The sequence below is a fragment of the Mirounga leonina genome, unplaced genomic scaffold (genome assembly GCF_011800145.1).
Source record: "Mirounga leonina isolate KUSES-001 unplaced genomic scaffold, KU_Mleo_1.0 Mir_165, whole genome shotgun sequence".
NCBI classification, from domain to species: Eukaryota; Metazoa; Chordata; class Mammalia; order Carnivora; family Phocidae; genus Mirounga; species Mirounga leonina.
Genome location: NW_023270415.1, coordinates 18,440,146 through 18,460,371, shown reverse-complemented (window position 1 = coordinate 18,460,371; position 20,226 = coordinate 18,440,146). Strand labels below are relative to the sequence as shown.

At 38.8% G+C, this 20,226-nt stretch overlaps 1 protein-coding gene across 1 annotated transcript in view; it reads right to left on the bottom strand.

The window, feature by feature from the left end:
- Nucleotides 1–20,226, bottom strand: part of CSPP1 (centrosome and spindle pole associated protein 1) — a 160,680-nt gene that overhangs the window by 30,354 nt on the left and 110,100 nt on the right. Inside the window, exons 22-25 of the mRNA XM_035011283.1 lie at nucleotides 17,790–17,894; nucleotides 15,781–15,847; nucleotides 14,633–14,750; nucleotides 2,095–2,234 (exon numbers count right to left, since the gene is read on the bottom strand). Coding sequence (XP_034867174.1) covers nucleotides 2,095–2,234; nucleotides 14,633–14,750; nucleotides 15,781–15,847; nucleotides 17,790–17,894 — 430 coding nt within the window. The remainder of the gene's footprint in view (nucleotides 1–2,094; nucleotides 2,235–14,632; nucleotides 14,751–15,780; nucleotides 15,848–17,789; nucleotides 17,895–20,226) is intronic.

Sequence of the window (20,226 nt, the reverse complement as noted above, 5' to 3'; positions counted from 1 at the left end):
GGTGATGGCAATTAAGGAGGGCACGTGTTGGGATGAACACTGGGTGTTATACGCAACTAATGCATCACTGAACACTACACCAAAAACTAATGATATATTATATGCTGGCTAACTGAACATAATAAAAAATAAATAAATAAATGGGTTGCTTTGCAATTGGATTGTTGTAATAAATTAACCAAATTCTAGTTAACCAACGATCAAATAAATAAATAAATGATAGCATTAAAAAACAACAGTAAATGTAACCGATGACACTTGTAAATCTAAATGAAAAACAAAAGAGAAAATTAAATAAGGTATATGTTGTTTTTGTTTTATTTTTTTTTTTTAAGATTTTATTTATTTATTTGAGAGAGAGAATGAGACAGAGAGAGAGAGCATGAGATGGGGGAGGATCAGAGGGAGAAGCAGACTCCCTGCTGAGCAGGGAGCCTGATGCAGGACTCGATCCCGGGACTCCAGGATCATGACCTGAGCCGAAGGCAGTCGCTTAACCAACTGAGCCACCCAGGCGCCCTTGTTTTACTTTTTTTGTTGTTTTGTGTTTTTCAAGATTTTATTTATTTGTTTGACAGAGAGAGAGAGAGACAGCGAGAGAGGGAACACAAGCAGGGGGAGTGGGAGAGGGAGAAGCAGGCTTCCCGCCGAGCAGGGAGCCCAATGTGGGACTCCATCCCAGGACCCTGGGATCATGACATGAGCCGAGGCAGACTCTTAAACGACTGAGCCACCTAGGCGCCCCATACTTTTTTTGTTTTAAATAGGCTCAGAAAGAAGACCAGAAATATTTAGGTGGTTTGAGTAAGGTGATTTTCCCCTCTTATCTATCTTTCTGTGTTTTCAAAATTTTCTGTAATAGATACTACTTTTAAAAGTAAAAAGAAGAAAAGTTCAATTCTGGCTCATCTGGTATACGTCATATGACCACACATCCAACAATTTGCCACCTCAACTCCAACACCTGCTCTATTAAATGGTCCAAAAGGAAAAATCACATATAACACATTTTGGTTCCTCTACACATTTTCAGTCTCCCAGACCCCTATGTCTCCTGGTAATCTTATTTCCCTACTAAGCTTTTTCTCCTCCTTCTAAGCGCTACATCAAATCTTCTCAACTCTCTCCCTTCAAATATCCTCTATTTGCTCCTGCCTACTCAGGGACTCTGCTCTCATCATTCCCTCCCTCTCTCTCATATCCTACACACACCTCTTACCCTGTCACAACCCACCCTCCACAGTAGCATCCGAATGCGCTCCCCCAGCTCTGGACCCTCCGTTCTTCCCCTTCCCAGCCAAGCTTCCTCCAGGGGTTGTCACTGCCTGCAACACTTTGCCTCCTAGTCAGTCCTCATTCCAATGTTAGTTGGCTTCTGATGCCCTAATTCCACCAGAAAAGATCTAACTGAGGTCACCAGTGACCTCTGACCCAAATGATACTTTGTAATATTCCTCTTACACGATTCTTTCTCCTTGACACACTCTGTTCCCTCAGCTTTCAGGATACCACATTCTCCAGTCACTCTGGCTGTTCCTTCTTAGTCTCTTTCCCAAGCTCAGCTTGCCCTGTCCCCCTCCAATAATGACTTCCATTAAGTGCCACTCTTCTCATTAGTCTACCTGATCTAATCCACTCCGGAGAGGCTTTAACAGCTGTATGCTCTCCAAAAGAAAAGAGACAAACCAAAGCCTCATCTACCAGATTGGTAACATGAAGAACTAAAGTATATAGAGTTTTTTGTTGTTGTTTTTTTGTTTTTTGTTTTTTTAAAGATTTTATTTATTTTTCAACAGAGAGAGACAGCAAGAGAAGGAACACAAGCGGGGGAGTGGGAGAGAGGGAAAAGCAGGCTTTCTGCTGAGCAGGGAGCCCAATGTGGGGCTCAATCCCAGGACCCTGGGATCATGACCTGAGCCAAAGGCAGACGCTTAACGACTGAGCCACCCAGGTGCCCCAAGTATATAGAGTTTTATTCATCATTATTTGAAATAGGTATCCTAGATGAAACTTTACTTTAGAAAAAGGATAAAAATAAATACTTGAATATGGGGAGAACACAGGCTGTATATAAAAGAGCAGCATTCTACTCACCTCTATCTTTCAGCTCATTGAAGTCATGAATATTCTGAAAAGTAGTAGCATCTAAGCCCTTAGGCGACTGTCTTCTCACAGGAGCTTGCAGTCGATGCCTAGCCATGTCAAATATATCCATGGGATTCCTTTCTCTTTTCCTATAGATAGTAGACGACAAATTTTGGTAAATGTGTTTTAATGGGAAGAGAATTGGAGTTCACATTTAACTCCCTGTACAAGAAATCTGGCATCTCGGGGCGCCTGGGTGGCTCAGTCGTTAAGCGTCTGCCTTCTGCTCAGGTCATGATCCCAGAGTCCTGGGATCAAGCCCCGCACTGGGCTCCCTGCTCAGCGGGGAGCCTGCTTCTCCCTCTCCCTCTGCCATTCCCCCTGCTTGTGTTCCCTCTCTCGCTGTGTCTCTCTCTGTCAAATAATAAAATCTTTAAAAAAAAAAAAAAAAGAAAAAGAAAGAAATCTGGCACCTTACATCACAGTATACTACAAAACTTTAATACGTTATTTCAATCTCTTGTATTAAAAAATATAGTAAAGGTCAGTGTAATCTTCCAAAAGATTCTGATGCAAAGTACCTTATTAGAAGAGTAAAATGAGTTAGCTTTACCTTAAAAATGTTCACATAGTAGAAAGATCATAGTCTTTGAAGTCAACAAAACCAAGATTCAAAGACCAGCTCTGCTATTTATTGGCAGTTTGACCTTGATTTCATCATCTCTATGATGCAGATGATGTCTACTCCTTCTAATTAAGTGAAGTTATACACTGTAAAGTACCCAGCATTGTACTTGACATATGTTAGGTAATCAATAAATGTTATCTTCCCCTCAGCCTAAAATAAAAATTATACAGAGAAACATGGTATTAATACACCACCCAATATAATGGGTACTATCCACAGTCTCCAACACTAATTTTACAATGGGCTTTCAGGGAACTCAATACCTAATTAGTTCATTTGATACTCTGGTACCTAGGAAGTTAACATAATAGGGGGCTTAGTAAGCGAGTTTCCTGCTAGGGCTTTGGGGGAGTGACTAAGAAGAGGAAAGGATGGGGGACAGTGTCTCTAGTCCCGAAAAGAAAGACCTACCTGTGCTTCCCGCAGCACTACACAGGCTCCCTCTATTTCTGAAAATTAGGCTTTAAGCTATAGCTGTCAGAGACTTGGCCCAACTCTTGCCTTCATTTCTTTGTTCACTAAATCTTCCCTAAGCACCTAGATGGGAAAGCTTGGATCCCAAAAGGCAATACTACTGCTCTCCTGGAGTTTCCTTTCAAGGTGAGGATAACAAATCACAAAAGTACCTCGTCAAGGCTGACAAAGACTTCTAGTGAACTGGACTCCTGCCTAGTTTCCATTACTGCTAAAAGTTAAATAGGCTACTAAGTTAGGAATTAGATTATTAGATTTCTTTGGATGTGGGCTGGCTAATGTTTGTTTTGTGCCTAACACAAAGTAAGAGCTCAATAATGTGAGCTTAATTAATGAATAGGAGATTCTTGTTGTGAAACAATTTATAAAATTGGAATAATCAACTCTGAGATGTCTCTGATTATGATACATATTAAAAATTATACCAGAATAAATGTATTTAACCAATTCTTGTTAAATGATGGCAATCTAACATATATTCTCTAAGCTAGCATGTAGAATTTACAAGGTACTTTCAAATACATACATGTATTTATGCTTCACTAAAACCTCATGGGGTAGAAATTATTGCTATCACTTGCAAATGAGAAAATTGAAAAGCTGCCTGGTTTCTCTCTCTCATATTGGTTTGCCAAAAGAGAGTACAGTGTTCAATTTATGAAAGAAAATTAATGTCAATAACCCACTATACTGAATTAAACATGCATCTTTGAATATGTAAAGCTGCAATAGTTAAGACATTTATAACATCTTAAAAGTAAATAAAGAAAAACTATACTGACCTCTCAACTACTTAGAAGTAGTTGATAGAACTATTCACTGAAAATTACCGCCTTGGGTTAACATTTCATTACCTAGCCATTCCGTATTTTTGAAATTTTCTCACTGTGTTTACTTAGCTAGAACATGGCTTGGAAATTAAGCTGTGACATTAAAATCCTACCACATACTGGATTAGAGTCTTAAACCTCAGTATAAATTTAACAGAAATACAAAATGATAGGCCAGGAACAATGACAGATATGTTTCTTAGTACACATATATTATCTAGCTCTGTCCACTAAACAGGGCCCAGACACAAAGACACCCAAAAAGCACATACAGCATCCAGAGCTTGGTTTCTAAATACCATTCTCCAAGAGGAACCATGGCTTCCTGGAGAAATAGTGGTTTTCAGGGCTGGGGTAGGGGAAATACAAGAGCATCCTGGAGTGTCTCTTGTAATACCAAAAAGGAAGGAAGTGCTCAAAAAAATGGACAATGGATTATACCCCAAAGTACAAAATAAATATACATGAATCAAAAGTGATATGTGATAAATGTGTGATAAATGACTGAATAAATAAAGGGAAGAGAAGGGACAAAATTTTTAAGATTTATTTATTTATTTTAGAGAGAGAAAGAGAGAGAGTGTGTGAGAGCATGAGCAGGGGAGGGGCAGAAGGAGAGGGAGAGAAGCAGACTCCCCACTGAGCTCAGAGCCCAACATGGGGCTCAACTGCATGACCCCAAGACCACAACCTGAGCCGAAATCGAGTCTGATGCTCAACCAACTGGACTACTCAAGCATGCCAAGAAGGGACAAATCTTTCTTACAAAAGAATTCTAAAAAATATATAGAGAGATAACTAAGCCCCTCTCAGACTATGGAGCTTAATCCTACCTCCTACCCATTCTTGTGAGTGTGCCAAATTCATTGAGTCATGCCCTAAGAATAGTAACTGCAGCAGAGAAACCTGGCAAATTCTACTTTAACCAAATGATGAAGGTTCCCATCCCCAGGAATGTCTATGTAGATGCCACATACCCCCATTATATGATGTGATGAGAAGGCCATCCACCCTGTGCTATTCTTTCCAAAAACCCTTAACACCAGTCTAATCATGAGTAAACTTCAGACAAACCCAGACTAGGGGATATTCTATAGAATTGTACCTGGCCAATACCCCTCTAGACTGTCACAGTCGTGAAAACAAGTAAAGACTAAGAAACTGTCCCAGACCAGAGGAGACTAGGAGACATGACAACTAAATGCAATGTGGTACCTACACTGATTAGATTCTGGAATAGAAAGAGAACATTAATGGAAAAACTAGAGAGGCTTAAAAGTCTAGAACTTAGTAGTAATGTTCCAACATCAGTTTTTTAGTGACAATCATACTCCAGTAACACAAGATGCTAACAATTGGGAAAACTAAGCGAGGGGCATACGGAAACTCTGTACTATGTCTGCAACTTTTCTTTTAATCTAAAATGATGCCAAAATAAATAAAAGTTTATTTTGAACAAAACTGCTCTGCAGTTTGAAGAACACTACTTTAAAAAAATTTATGAGTCTTTTTGGCAAAAATGATCAGAAATGTTTGACAGTCTGTAAGTATTTTAGAAAATAGACTGTTGATGGAAAATGTAAAAAAACAGCTTTAAAATGTAACTGTCTATGATAATTCCAACTCTGAAGTTGTCCATTCCCATATCATTTTCCCCCTGAAAGACTAAATTTCTGTGCCTGATTTTGTAGAAGACTAAAAATGGGAAAGTAAAGAGAATGTTTTCATAATTTCCTATTTCTAGTCTTGTTTCAATTATCTTTTTCCCAGCATGGACTTCCCTACAACTTAGATTAGCTTACAAAGCAACTTCTGCACCCATTTGCCTTATGTACATACGGACTGAAATCAGTCAATTATTTTCATTCACTGATTTCTGTGATGAGACAAAACAGTCCATTCTAAGAGAGAGCTGGAAGAATGGTGTGCCTGCCCCAAACTCATTTTTTATTGAGTCTAATCCTATTAAACATTTCATGATTAGGGCTAGTATTTCTGGTTTTCCTTCAAGAAAGTGCTACTTCAGGGCGCCTGGGTGGCTTGGTTGGTTAAGCGTCTACCTTCAGCTCAGGTCATGATCCCAGGGTCCTGGAATCGAGCCCTGTGTCAGGCTCCCTGCTCAGCAGGGAGTGTGCTTCTCTCTCTCCCCCTGCCTCTCCACCCCACTCGTGCTCTCTCTCTCTCTCACTCTCTAATAAATATTTTTTTTAAAAAGTGCTACTTCTTTCTTCCTTCCCAATCTCAACATCTCTGTCACCACCATAATAATCATCACCATAAATATGTTATTGACAGTAAGGAAGGACAGTTAAGACATCAATTTAAAGGTTTTCTATTAGGTTAAATATTCATTAAATATCCCATATTTTTGCAGTGAATAGATTGAACAGGTATGGATAAATGTTTTATGAAGGCAACTTAATCTACATAAAATTCAAGAATGTGAATCTAAGAGAATATTGGTGGAGACAGTCCAAGATGGCAGAGGAATAGGAGACCTTAGTTTTGTCTGGTTCCAGGAATTCAACTAGTAGCTATCAAATCATTCTGAACACCTGTGAACTCAACCAGAGATCTAAGGAAAGAATAGCTGCAACTCTACAAATAGAAAAGTGACCACTTTTTGCAAGGTAGAATGTGCAGAGAAGTGAATCTGAAGCTATATATGGGAAGATAAACTGCAGGGCAAGGGGGGCGGGGCAGGGAGCCTCCCGAAGCCAACACCAGAAACTGATATAGCAGCTGAGCACAAAATCAGAACTTTTAGAAGTCGGCTCCAGTGAGGGACGGCCCTGCCTGAGAGCCATGCTAAGGTGGTAAAACGGGGCAGAAATCTAGGTGGGACAGTGTGGTCTCTGGATCCTCAGGATCACAGAAAGACCTGGGGTGCCTGGGGGTGGCAGAGCTCCCAGACTTCAGAGTGGAGAGATGGGCTGCAATCAGAAAGCCCAGGTGTGGGCTCTCAGCATGGTGTTGCCATAAATGACGAACCGCCGAACGGTTGGGAGACTGCACTCCTGATAACAGCTAGGAACAAGAGGTCCATAAACCCCAAGGGTAGAAATGTTAGACTGCCAGGAGACCTATCCACAGAGACCTGGCAGGCCATAAAGGACTGCCATGATATATTCAGAACTGACCCTACTTCCTCCCCCAGGGAGGAACGGCGTGAGTGTGTGCCATAGGAGGCTGCAGGGATTGGAGACTCCACTCGGGGTTTCGTGCAGATGGAGACCAGGGAGACAGATGTGATTGACTGCTTTTGCATGAGGGCACACTGAGGAGTGGGCCCCGAGCTCTGGCTCCGGGGCTGGAGATTGGGAGGCCGCCATTTTCATTCTAGTCCTCTAAAGCAGAGCAGAAAGCCTTCAGGGAACAAAACCACACAGAACAAACCAGAGCAGCTTACTTAGCATGGACCCACGGCAAAGGCGATGCAGTTCCCCCCGGGGCAAAGACACTTGAGAATCAGCACAACAGGTCCCTCCCCCAGAGGATCACCAAGAATATCCAGCTAAGACCAAGTTTACTGATCACACACAACTGCAAAACTCCAGCACTAAGGGAAAACACTATATAGAATTTATGGTCTTTTGCCACGATTCTTTAGTACTTCAATTTTAATTTTTTTGCTCTTTCCTTTTTCAACCATTTTCTTATTTTTTGAATCAACTCTTTTTTTAAAATCGTTTTTAATTTTCATATTTACACTTACATTCTATCCTTCCATTGTATTTAATTTTATTTTTGTATATATATTAAAGTTTTTCTTTCCTTACAATTTTGGGATGCAGTTTCTTCTAACAAACAGACCAAAATACACTCAGGATATAGTGTATCGCTCTGTTCTGTTCACCTGTCTGTTTATATTCCTTTTTTAATTTTTTTGGATTTTAATTTTCATTTTTACAGTTACATTCTATCCTTTATTTTTGTATGTATATAAGTTTTTCTTTCTTTACAATTTTGGAATCTAGTTTTCTAACAAACAGACAAAAATGCACACAGGATCCAGTGTATTGCTCTGTTTTGTTCACCTGTCTGATTATATTCTCTCACTCTTTTTTAAAATTTTTTTCTGGTTTCGCATCTCTTCTGATTTTAGTGTATATTTCTCTGGGGTCATTGTTGCCATTTTAGTATTTTGTTCTCTTCGTCATCTATTCTTCTCTGGACAGAATGACAAGATAAAAACTCACCTCAAAAAAGAGAACAAGACGCAGTAATGATGGCCAGAGACCTAATCAGTATGGACATGAATAAAATGTTGGAACTAGAGTTCAGAATAATGATTATAAAGATACTAGCTGGGCTTGTAAAAAGTATAGAAGACACTAGAGAAGCCTATACTGAAGAAATAAAAGAACTAAAACCTAATCAAGTCAAAATAAAAAAGGCTATTAATGAGATGTAATAAAAAATGGAGGCTCTAACTGCTAGGATAAATGAGGCAGCAGAGAGAATTAGTGAGATAGAAGACAAAATAACGGGGCGCCTGGGTGGCTCAGATGGTTAAGTTTCTGCCCTCGGCTCAGGTCATGATCCCAGGGTCCGGGGCTCGAGTCCCACATCGGGCTCTCTACTCCTTGGGAGCCTGCTTCTCCCTCTGCCTCTCTCCCTCTTTCTCTCCGTCTCTCATGAATAAATAAATAAAATCTTAAAAAAAAAAAAGACAAAATAATGGAGAATAAACAAGCTGAGAAAAAGAGATAAACAGGGGCACCTGGGTGGCTCAGTCGTTAAGCCTCCGCCTTCGGCTCAGGTCATGATCCCAGGGTCCTGGGATCAAGCCCCGCATCAGGCTCTCTGCTCAAAGGGAAGCCTGCTTCTCCCTCTACCACTCCCCCTGGTTGTGTCCCCTCTCTGGCTGTCTCTCTGTCAAATAAATAAATAAAATCTTTAAAAAAAGAGAGATAAACAATAACTGGATATCGAGGGGAGAATTGGAGAGGTAAGTGATACCATAAACCAAAACAATATTAAAGTAATTGGGATCCCAGAAGAGGAAAGGGAGAAGGGCAGAAGGTATACTGGAGCAAATTATAACAGAGAACATCCCTCATCTGGGAAAGGACACAGGCATTCAAGTCCAGGACGCACAGAGAACACCCCTCAAAATCAGTTAAAAACAGGTCAACACCTCAACATATAATAGTGAAACTTGCTAATCTCAGAGACAAGGAGAAATTCCTGAAAGCAGCTTGGTACAAGAGGTCCATAACCTACAAGGACAGAAACATTAGACTGGCAGGGGACCTATCCACAGAGACCTAGCAGGGCAGAAAGGACTGCCATGATATATTCAGGGTGCTAAATGAGAAAACTATGCAGCCCAAAATACTTTATCCAGAAAGGCTGTCATTCAAAACTGAAGAAAAGATAAAAAGCTTCCAGGACAAACAGAAACTAAAAGGATTTGTGATCACTAAAAGAGCCCTGGAAGAAATATTAAAAGGGATCCTTTAAGTGAAGAGCAAACCCAAGTAACATAGGCCAGAAAGGAACAGAGACAATATACAGTAACAGTCACCTTACAGGCAATACAATGGCACTAAATTCATATCTTTCAGTAGTTACCCTGAATGTAAATGGGCTAAATGCCCCAATCAAAAGACACAGGCTATCGGATTGGATAAAAAAAGCAAGATCCATCCATATACTGTCTGCAAGATACTCATTTTAGACCCAAAGACACCTCCAGATTGAAAGTGAGGGGGTGGAAAACCATTTACCATGCTAATGGACATCAAAAGAGAGCTGGAGTAGCAATCCTTATATCACACAAATTAGATTTTTTTGAGAATTTTTTATTGTTGTTAATCACCATACATTACATCATTAGTTTTTGATGTGGTGTTCCATGATTCATTGTTTGTGCATAACACCCAGTGCTCCATGCAGAATGTACCCTCTTTAATACCCATCACCAGGCTAAGCCATAACATACTTAAAGGGTCTATCCAACAAGAAGATCTAACAACTGTAAATATTTATACCCCTATCATGGGAGCAGCCAAATACATAAGCCAATTAATAACTAAATAAAAGAAACACATCGAGGGCACCTGGGTGGCTCAGTTGGTTGGGCAACTGTCTTCAGCTCAGGTCATGACCCTGGAGTCCCAGGATCGAGTCCTGCATCAGGCTCCCCACTCAGTGGGGAAGACTTTCCCTCTGACCCTCCCCCCTCTCGTGCTCTCTCTCTCTCATTCTCTCTCTCAAATAAATAAAATCAAAAAAAAAAAAAAAGAAACACATCGATAATAGTACAATAATAGTAGGGGCCTTTAAAACCCCAGGCACTGAAATGGACAGATCATCTAAGCAGAAGATCAACAAGGAAACAAGGGCTTTGAATGACACACTGGACCACATGGACTTCAGAGATATATTCAGAGCATTCCATCCTAAAGCAACAGAATACACATTCTTCTGGAGTCCACATGGAACATTCTCCAGAACAGATCACATACTGGATCTCAAATCAGGTCTCCACCAGTACCAAAAGACTGGGATCATTCCCTGCATATTTTCGGGCCACAATGCTTTGAAACTAGAACTCAATCACAAGAGGAAATTTGGAAAGAACTCAAATACATGGAGGCTAAAGAGCATCCTACTAAAGAATGAATGGATCAACCAGGAAATCTTGAATTTTAAGAATTCATGGAAACAAATGAAAATGAAAACACAACTGGTCAAAATCTTTGGGATGCAGCCAAGGAAGTCCTAAGAGGGAATTATACAGCAACACAAATCTTTCTCAAGAAACAGGAAAGGTCTCAAATACACAACCTAACCTTATACCTAAAGGAGCTGGAGAAAGAACAGCAAATAAAGCCTGAACCCAGCAGGAGAAGAGAACTAATGAAGATTAGAGCAGAAATCAAAGAAATAGAAACCAAAAGAACAGAAGGACAGATCAATGAAACCAGGAGCTGGTTCTTTAAAAAAGAATAAGACGATAAACACCTGGCCAGATTTATCAAAAAGAAAAAAGGGGGGCGCCTGGGTGGCTTAGCTGGTTAAGCGGCTACCTTCGGCTCAGGTCATGATCCCAGGGTCCTGGGATCGAGTCCCACATCGGGCTCCCTGCTCCGCGGGGAGCCTGCTTCTCCCTCTCCCTTTGTCTGCCTCTCTGCCTATTTGTGCTCTCTATCTCTCAAATAAATAAAATCTTTAAAAAAAAAAAAGGACCCAAATAAATAAAATCATGAATGAAAGAGGAGAGATCACAACCAACACCAAAGCAACTATACATATTATAAAATTATAAAACAATTATAAAAACATATTATGAGCAACTATATATCAACAAGTTATGCAATCTGGAAGAAATGGATGCATTCCTAGAGATGAATAAACTACCAAAACTGAACCAGGAAGAAATAGAAAGCCTGAACCAGACCCATAACCAGCAAGAAAATTGAAGCAGTAATCAAAAATCTCCGAACAAACAAGAGCCCAGGGCCAAATGACTTCCCAGGGGAATTCTACCAAACATTTAAAAAGAATTAATACCTATTCTTCTGAAGCTGTTTCAAAAAATAGGAATGGAAGGAAAACTTCCAAACTCATTCTATGAGGCCAGCATTACCTTGATCCCAAAACCAGACAAAGACCCCACCAAAAAGGAGAATTACAGACCAATATCTCTGATGAACATGGATGCCAAAATTCTCACCAAGATACTAGCCAGTAGGATCCAAAGGTACATTAAAAGGATCATTCACCACGACCACGTGGGATTTATTCCTGGGCTGCAAGAGTGGTTCAACATCTGCACATCAATCATTGTGATACACTACATTATTAAAAGAAAGGACAAGAACCATATAATCCTCCCAATGAATGCAGAAAAAGCATTTGACAAAGTACAGCACCCTTCCTTGATTAAAACTCTTCACAGTGTAGGGATGGAGGGAACATACCTCAATATCATAAAAGCTACATACGAAAAGCCCACAGCAAATATCATTCTCAATGGGGAAAAACTGAGAGCTTTTCCCCTAAGGTCAGGAACACGGCAGGGATGACCACTCTCACCACTGTTGTTCAACATAGTACTAGAAGTCCTAGCCTCAGCAATCAGACAACAAAAAGAAATAAAAGGCATCCACACTAGCAAAGAAGTAGTCAAACTCTCACTCTTTGCAGGTGGTATGATACTCTGTGTGGAAAACCCAAGACTCCACCCCAAAATTGCTAGAACACATACAGGAATTCAGCAAAGTGGCAGGATATAAAATGAATGCACAGAAATCAGTTCTATTCCTATACACTAACAACGAGAAGACAGAGAAATTAAGGAGTTGATCCCATTTACAACTGCACCAAAACCCCTAAGATACCTAGGAATAAACCTAACCCAAGAGGCAAACTATCTATACTCAAAAAACTATAGAACACTCATGAAAGAAACTGAGGCAGACACAAAGAAATGGAAAAACGTTCCATGCTCTAGGTTGGAAGAACAAATATTGTTAAAATGTCTATGCTACCTCGAGCAATCTATACTTTCAATGCAATCCCTATCAAAATACCATCAACTTTTTTTCAGAGCTGGAACAAATAATCCTAAAATTTGTATGGGACCAGAAAAGACCCCAAATAGCCAAAGGAATGTTGAAAAAGAAAACCAAAGCTGGTGGCATCAGAATCCTAGACCTCAAGCTCTATTACAAAGCTGTCATCATCAAGACAGTATGGCACTGGCACAAATACAGACACAAAGATCAATGGAAAAGAACAGACAACCCAGAAATGTACCCTCAACTCTATGGTCACCTAATCTTGGGCAAAGCAGGAAAGAATATCCAATGGAAAAAAGACATTTTCTTCAACAAATGGTGTTGGGGAAATTGGACAGCCACATGCAGAAGACTGAACTGGACCATTCCCTTAAACGATACACAAAATAATAGATTCAAAATGGATGAAAGACCTAAATGTGAGACAAGAATCCATCAAAATCCTAAAGAACACAGGCAGCAACTTCTGTGACCTCGGCTGCGGCAACATCTTGCTAGACACATCTCCAAAGGCAAGGGAAAGAAAGGCAAAAACTAACTATTGGGATTTCATGAAGATAAAAAGCTTTTGCACAGCAGAGGAAATAGTTGACAAAACCAAAAGACAACCAACAGAATGGAAGAAGATATTTGCAAATGACATAGCAGATAATGGGCTAACATCCAAAATCAATAAAGAACTTATCAAACTCAATACCCAAAGAACAAATAATCCAATCAAGAAATGGACAGAAGACATGAACAGACATTTCTCCAAAGAAGACATACAAATGGCCAACAGATACATGAAAAAAAGCTCCACATCACTCAGCATCAGGGAAATCCAAATCAAAACCACAATGAAATACCACCTCACACTAGTCAGAATGGCTAAAATTAACAAGTCAGGAAGCGATTGATATTGGTGAGGATGCGGAGAAAAGGGGTACACTGTTGGTGGGAATGCAAGCTGGTGCAGCCAGCTCTGGAAAACAATATGGAGATTCCTCAAGAAGTTAAAAATAGAGCTGCCCTATGAGCCAGAAATTGCACTACTAGGGATTTACCCCAACGATACAAATTTAGTGATCCAAAGGGCACCTGCACCCCAATGTTCATAGCAGCAATGTCCACAATAGTCAAACTATGTAAAGAACCCAGATGTCCAGTGACAGATGAATGGATAAAGAAGATGCTATATATACATACAACGGAATACTACTCAACCATCAAAAAAAAAAAAAAAGAAATCTTGCCATTTCTAACAACATGGATAGAAGTGGAGGGTAATATGCTAAGCAAAATAATCAGAGAAAGACAATTATCATAAGATCTGTCATATGTGGAATTTAAGAAACAAAACAGAAGATCACAGGGGAAGAGAGGAAAAAATAAAATAAGACAAAATGAGAGAGGGAGAGAAACCATAAGAGACTCTAAATCATAGGAAACAAACTGAGCATTGTGGGAGGGGCGGGAGGTGGAGGGTTGGGGTAACTGGGTGATGGCCATTAAGCAGGGCACATGATGTAATGAGCACTGGGTATTATATAAGACTGATGAATCACTGACCTCTACTTCTGAAACTAATAATACATTATATGTTAATTAATTGAATTTAAATGAAAAAAAATAAAGTAAAAGCATATTGGTTAAAGAAAAAGCTACGTTGCAAAAAAGAAAAGAAAGAAGTCAAGAAAAAGAAAACCTACCACATACTTTAAACACAAACAGACTTAATAAATCATATACTATTTTGGATTAGTTGCACTGAGTCCTTCCACTGGGATATAATTATTTTGCTATATTTCTTTTGGGGGAAAAGGCTATTTCAGTATTACAATTTCACCAACAATCTGTTAAAAACTTTTCTCAAGCATGCTACTTAATTATTCTAATAAATGTGATTTTACAATAAAGACTGATTAATCCTGGTCCAAAACTGTCGAATTACTGGATAGGTTCTGATTAACGTATAATTCCTTTTCCTGAACACAAGAACAACAAAACACAAGAACAAACAAAAAACGCAAGTTGAATCTTGCCTTATATGAATTTCATCATCACTGTCCATGTGTAGCAACCGGCCTTGTAGACGCCGTTCTTCAGTGCGAAGCTGTTTTCTCATTTCTGATAACTCCATAATTACATTTTTTTTCTCCTCTGCAAATTCACAGTAAGTAAAAAATAAGACAGGTATAAGAACAGAAGATTAGGAGCACCTGAGTGGCTCAGTCGGTTAAGTGCCTGGCTTCGGCTCAGGTCATGATCCTGGAGTCCCCAGATCGAGCCCCACATCAGGCTCCCTGCTCAGCGGGGATTCTGCTTCTCCCTCCACCCCTCATACCCTCACCCCACTCTCTCGTACTCTCTCTCAAATAAATAAAATCTTAAAAAAAAAAAAAAAAAGAACAGAAGATTAAACATTAAAACATAACCAGACTTATCACAAAACTAAAATGCTCAGAGACACATTTTTATGAAGGTTGCTGTTAATATTTTATAAATACAGATCATATTTATGAATACCAGTAAGATACACATACACATTTCTGAAAATACAGGAATTGTCAGACTTAAGAAATACTCTTGGGGTGGGGCGAGTGCAACTATAAAGAGGCACACAAGAGAGTTCCTTTGTGGTGATGCCACAGTTCTTCTCCTTTTTTTTAAAGATTTTATTTATTTGAAAGAAAGACAGAGAGAGAGAACATGAGCAGAGGGGAGGGGCAGAAGGAGGAGGAGAAGCAGACTTCCCACTGAGCAGGAAGCCTGATGTGGGGCTCAATCCCAGGACCCCGGGATCATGACCTGAGCCAAAGGCAGCTACTTAACTGACTGAGCCACCAGGCGCCCCTGATGCCACAGTTCTATACTTTGTGCAGTAGTCACACAAATTATACACAATACAAATGCACAGAACCACACACAAAACACAAACACACATCAATTACTTTGTGTTAAAACTGTGAGACCTGATGGAGGTCTGTAGAGCATACCAATGTCAATTTCCTGGTTATTGTTCTATATAAGATAGTACCACTATCTTATATAGAACATAAGGGAAGCTGCAGGAAGGGTACCCGGGACTTCACTACGCTCTTCTGCCACATTCTGTGAGTCTACAATTATTTCAAAATAAAAAGCTTAAAAGAGAAATATTATAGGTCTCAGACTTAATAGTTAACTCTACCTTCTGCACGGAGCTGGTTTCTCCTGGCAGGTACCGGAGGAGACTGTGCCCTGGATATGGAACTTTCCTGTTTAACAATCATAACAAAGATATACTCAGTATGTCTTGCCTACTCAGAAGCTCGAAGAGAGTAATTTTTTTGAAGCAACTATATGTAAAAGAAACCAGATTTCCCACTATCCTACCTATACACTTTCCTACATGTATTTTTCCTTCCCATCACAATGGAAGTGTCCTTGCTCCACCCAAAGACAACCCTGTCACCTGTTCTCTGTATCTGGTAAGTGACTCCCACCTCCTCCAATCACTTTTTTCTTAGCTTATGCTTAAAAATCTCTTTCTTCTTGGGGCGCCTAGGTGGCTAAGTTGGTTAAGCAACTGCCTTAGGCTCAGGTCATGATCCTAGAGTCCCAGGATCAAGTCCAGCATCGGGCTCCCTGCTCAGCAGGGAGTCTGCTTCTCCCTCTGACCCTCCCCTTCTCGTGCTCTCTCTCTTTCTCTCTCTCTCAAATAAATAAAATCTTAAAAAAAAAAAATCTCTTCCTTCTTAAAAAAAATTCTTATCTCCTCCTTCATCACTATCTACTGTCCCTTCTCTACTTCCCTCCATAGGCACCCTCTCAAGAATAGATGCAACACGGTGTCTACTTTCTCATGCCCATTCACTCCTCACCATACAGCTACTGCCTTTGCTTCTACACCCTCACTCCACAGCTCTCACCAAAGTCACCAGGGGATCCCCAAGTGACACATTCAATGGGCATTTTACACCCTTATTTTAATTGGCCAGTAGCAACTGATATTGCCATTCTCTATCACTTTCTCTGTCTCTATTTCCTTTCTCTGCCTCTTAAATATTTAATTCCCTGGTGTTCCATCCTCAGCCCTCTTTACTTCCCCTAAACCCATCCCCGACAACTATACTAATCTGACAAGGAACAATGTTAATGGCTTCCAAACCAGTCCAGAACTCCTTCCTTAGCCACAACCCATATTTTCAACCACCCACTCTATATAAATCTCACAAGAAACTTGAAGGTTGTCACTGATGCCTACCCCCCCACACACAGTGAATGCCATTATTTGTGTCTCTTAAGTATGTCTTGAATTTGTCACCCATTCTCAGTTCTTAATGTCACTGCCTTTAAGTCCTGAAAGTCTCACAAGGGGACTTCTGCAAAACCACTGTAACTTCTCTCCATGTTTATGGTCTTACCCAACCTCTAAAATATATCTCCACACCAGTGCCTGAGAGAAAGTTAGGTAAGACAAATATGGCCATTCTCCAACTTATGACATATGTCATTCTCCTACTTAAAGTATTACAAAGCATACCATTCATTATCTATCACAGACCAACTAAATCAGAATCTGAGAGAGCAGGATTAGGACAATGTTCTAACATTTGCTTTGTCTATTCTGGTAATTAGTCCATTTGGTACCCACTCATCTATGGGAATCAAGTCAAACTCCATACCACATCCTACTCACGTCTTGACCTCTACCTCTGCTGCCACCCTGGTCAGGCATTCTGAGGCCAGAGCAAACCATGGGGTATTCTTCTCCTTGTGTGCCACTTCCTTCCATGATATGGCACATCTCCTCCTCTTTATGGGAAATTCCTACTCATTCTTCAAGAGTCAAGTCAAGGATCAACCCTTCTGGAACATTTTCCCAGCTCTCTTTTTTTGATCATAGCTAAGTCTAAAGTATAAGGGACTTCAATGGCATAATTACAGGTAGCCAGATAATATATTATCAAAGAAAAGGCCTTCTTGAGAGGGCTGGACAAGAACCATTTGCTAAATTATAATCTGTCAAAAGAATTTAAACTTTATGGCACCAAGTATTACCAGTTACAACTGATGCAACAAATAAATGCAACCATTGTATTTCAGCTTTGAAAAAATGTAACATAGCTAAATATGATGAATTAAAAAAACTCACTCAATTCCCTTCATCTAAACTAATTTAGCTAAGATTAACAAATCAAAAGAAAAAGTATATACCTGAATAAAGGAACTTATAATGCTGTCAACTGAAGGAGGTCTTTGAAGTCTGTTTGCAATTTTGTTCTGAAGAGCAGGAACTACAGGAGAAGGCTGTCTCAAGCACTGGGGGGAAGAAAGTATACATATATATGTATGTGTATATATACATACAAACACACACATACATATATAAACACATATGCATATATACACACACACACCAACATATGTCTATACACATACATACATATATGTATGTCTACATATATATGTGCCTGTGTGCACAGACACCCCTAATAGTTAACAAGACCACTTAGGAAGTTCAGAAAGCTATTGCTTTTATTTAATAAAATACTTTTTACCAAAAAGAAAGTCAGAAATTCAATTATGTAAGATCAAAAATATCAGTTATGATAAACATTAATTGATTTAGATATTGTTATTAAAACCAAAGCACTCTCAGATTAGAACAAAAAAATCCAACAAACTTAAGTAAAGCAATACCATACCAAATATTAGGAAAACAACAAAAACAAAAAACAGAACTAAGGTAAACACTTGTTTTAATAATAAAAAGAAACAGGTTAACACAAAAAAACAAAAACTCTTTTCTGGAAAATAATATAAATCAACATCTAAAACCTAGATCTCTTGTCACCAAGAGCATCACCATGAGGGAATGTTTCAGATAACAACAGTATTCTATGTCTCCATAAGAGATAAAAGAGGGTTTCAGTTTCCAGTGTAATAAAGTTAATAGTTCCCAATTTCATATTAAAATCAAAATGCAAAAAACAAATTCCCAACAAAATGCAGTAATAATTACCTGGTTTAAAAAAAAAAAAAAAAAAAAAAAACCCACCCAGAACAGAGTACATGTATGGATGTTAAATTGTTCATTTTGCATGGTACAAAATCAAATATTACTTTCACTGGTGACTCTGACAAAATCCGAAATATATGAGAAAATCTTTTCTTTTAAAACCAGTAGATGACCACAAGCAGAATTATAATGACAATATAAACCTTCTAAAGGACCACAGAGGATGAAGCAAACAAAGCATACTCCACAGAGTAAGAAAACAAGTAACTATCAAGGAAGCATAAATTTTAAAAAAGCCAGAAATTCAATTAATATGATCAAATATATTGGGTATGATAAAAATAGATGGATTTAGGTATCACTGTTCAAAAGACTATAATTCTCTGATTAGGGTAAAAAACTGAATTTTAAAAAAAAAACATAAAACCAAATTCAACAAACCAAATACACAAGCTAAATAAAAAATAAATGACACAAAAGTAAAAACTAAGAAAATGGATAAAAATATATTATCAGGCATACATAAATAAAAGAAAAATTATAGCTAGCAATGATAACTACATCACTGAGAGCAAAATACGTTAAATGGAACAAAGCTGGTTTAAAACTATGGTACTTCATAATTGAACTCGAACAGTCATAAAACTGTATATTCCAAAGGAAAGCACTTTCTCTTAAACATAATTAGAAATTGGCAGAAACAAATGTTCTTTCATTTTTAAATAATTTTACAAGAAAATATTCTGTGTGTTTTCCACTCAATTTTGCTACAAGTCTAATATGGCTCTAAAAAATAATGCTATTAATTTAAAAAATGAATGAATGACATTTGAATAATATTTTAAAAGGCAGAACAAATATATATCCAACTTTAAAAATGAAGGGTATTGCCTAACATTACTAGAACACTGAAAATAAATAAAGCAAACAAAAAGCATAGGTGTTACTTATAAATTCTCTTTTAAATAATGTTTCAGCAGATTCTAACTGCAAACCCTTATTTCTATCACCATAAAATCCTGGGGTGAGAAATCAAATAGTGTATCTGAACCCATCAAAAATGGCTCACATTGTCTATAGCAGGTTACACACTGAAAAGTGTACCAAACCACATCATAAATACACTAGAAGAGCCCACTGGTTAAAAGTAGTATTTCTGTGAATGCTGCTTAGAAGAAATAATGTCTGTATAAATCTAAACTTCTGAAAACCATTTTCTTAAATGAAATTGGGCTAAAGCTATAGCACATACAGTTTTTCAAGATGTGGTCCACAGGCCAACTACATCTGAACTCCTAAGAATGCTTGTAAAATGCAGATTCCTGGACTACCCTCAGACTTATTAAAATCAGACACTTTGTGGATAAGACCTGAAGATGCATTTTTAACAAATCCCCAGTGATACTTATGCATATAAAATTTTAAATACAGCTTTGAAATATGAGCAAGGGTGTAAACTGGAGCCTCATAGGGGCCAAGTGGCTTCCTAGAGAGAAAACCTCTTTGATCCACCACACACCTAACAGTGAGTATCAATCAGTCTCAGCTATGGACTTCAAACCAGTCCATTGTGAGCCACCAATTTCTTTTTTAATTTCCAATCCATCAAGGATAAAAGTGTAAAACAGTAAA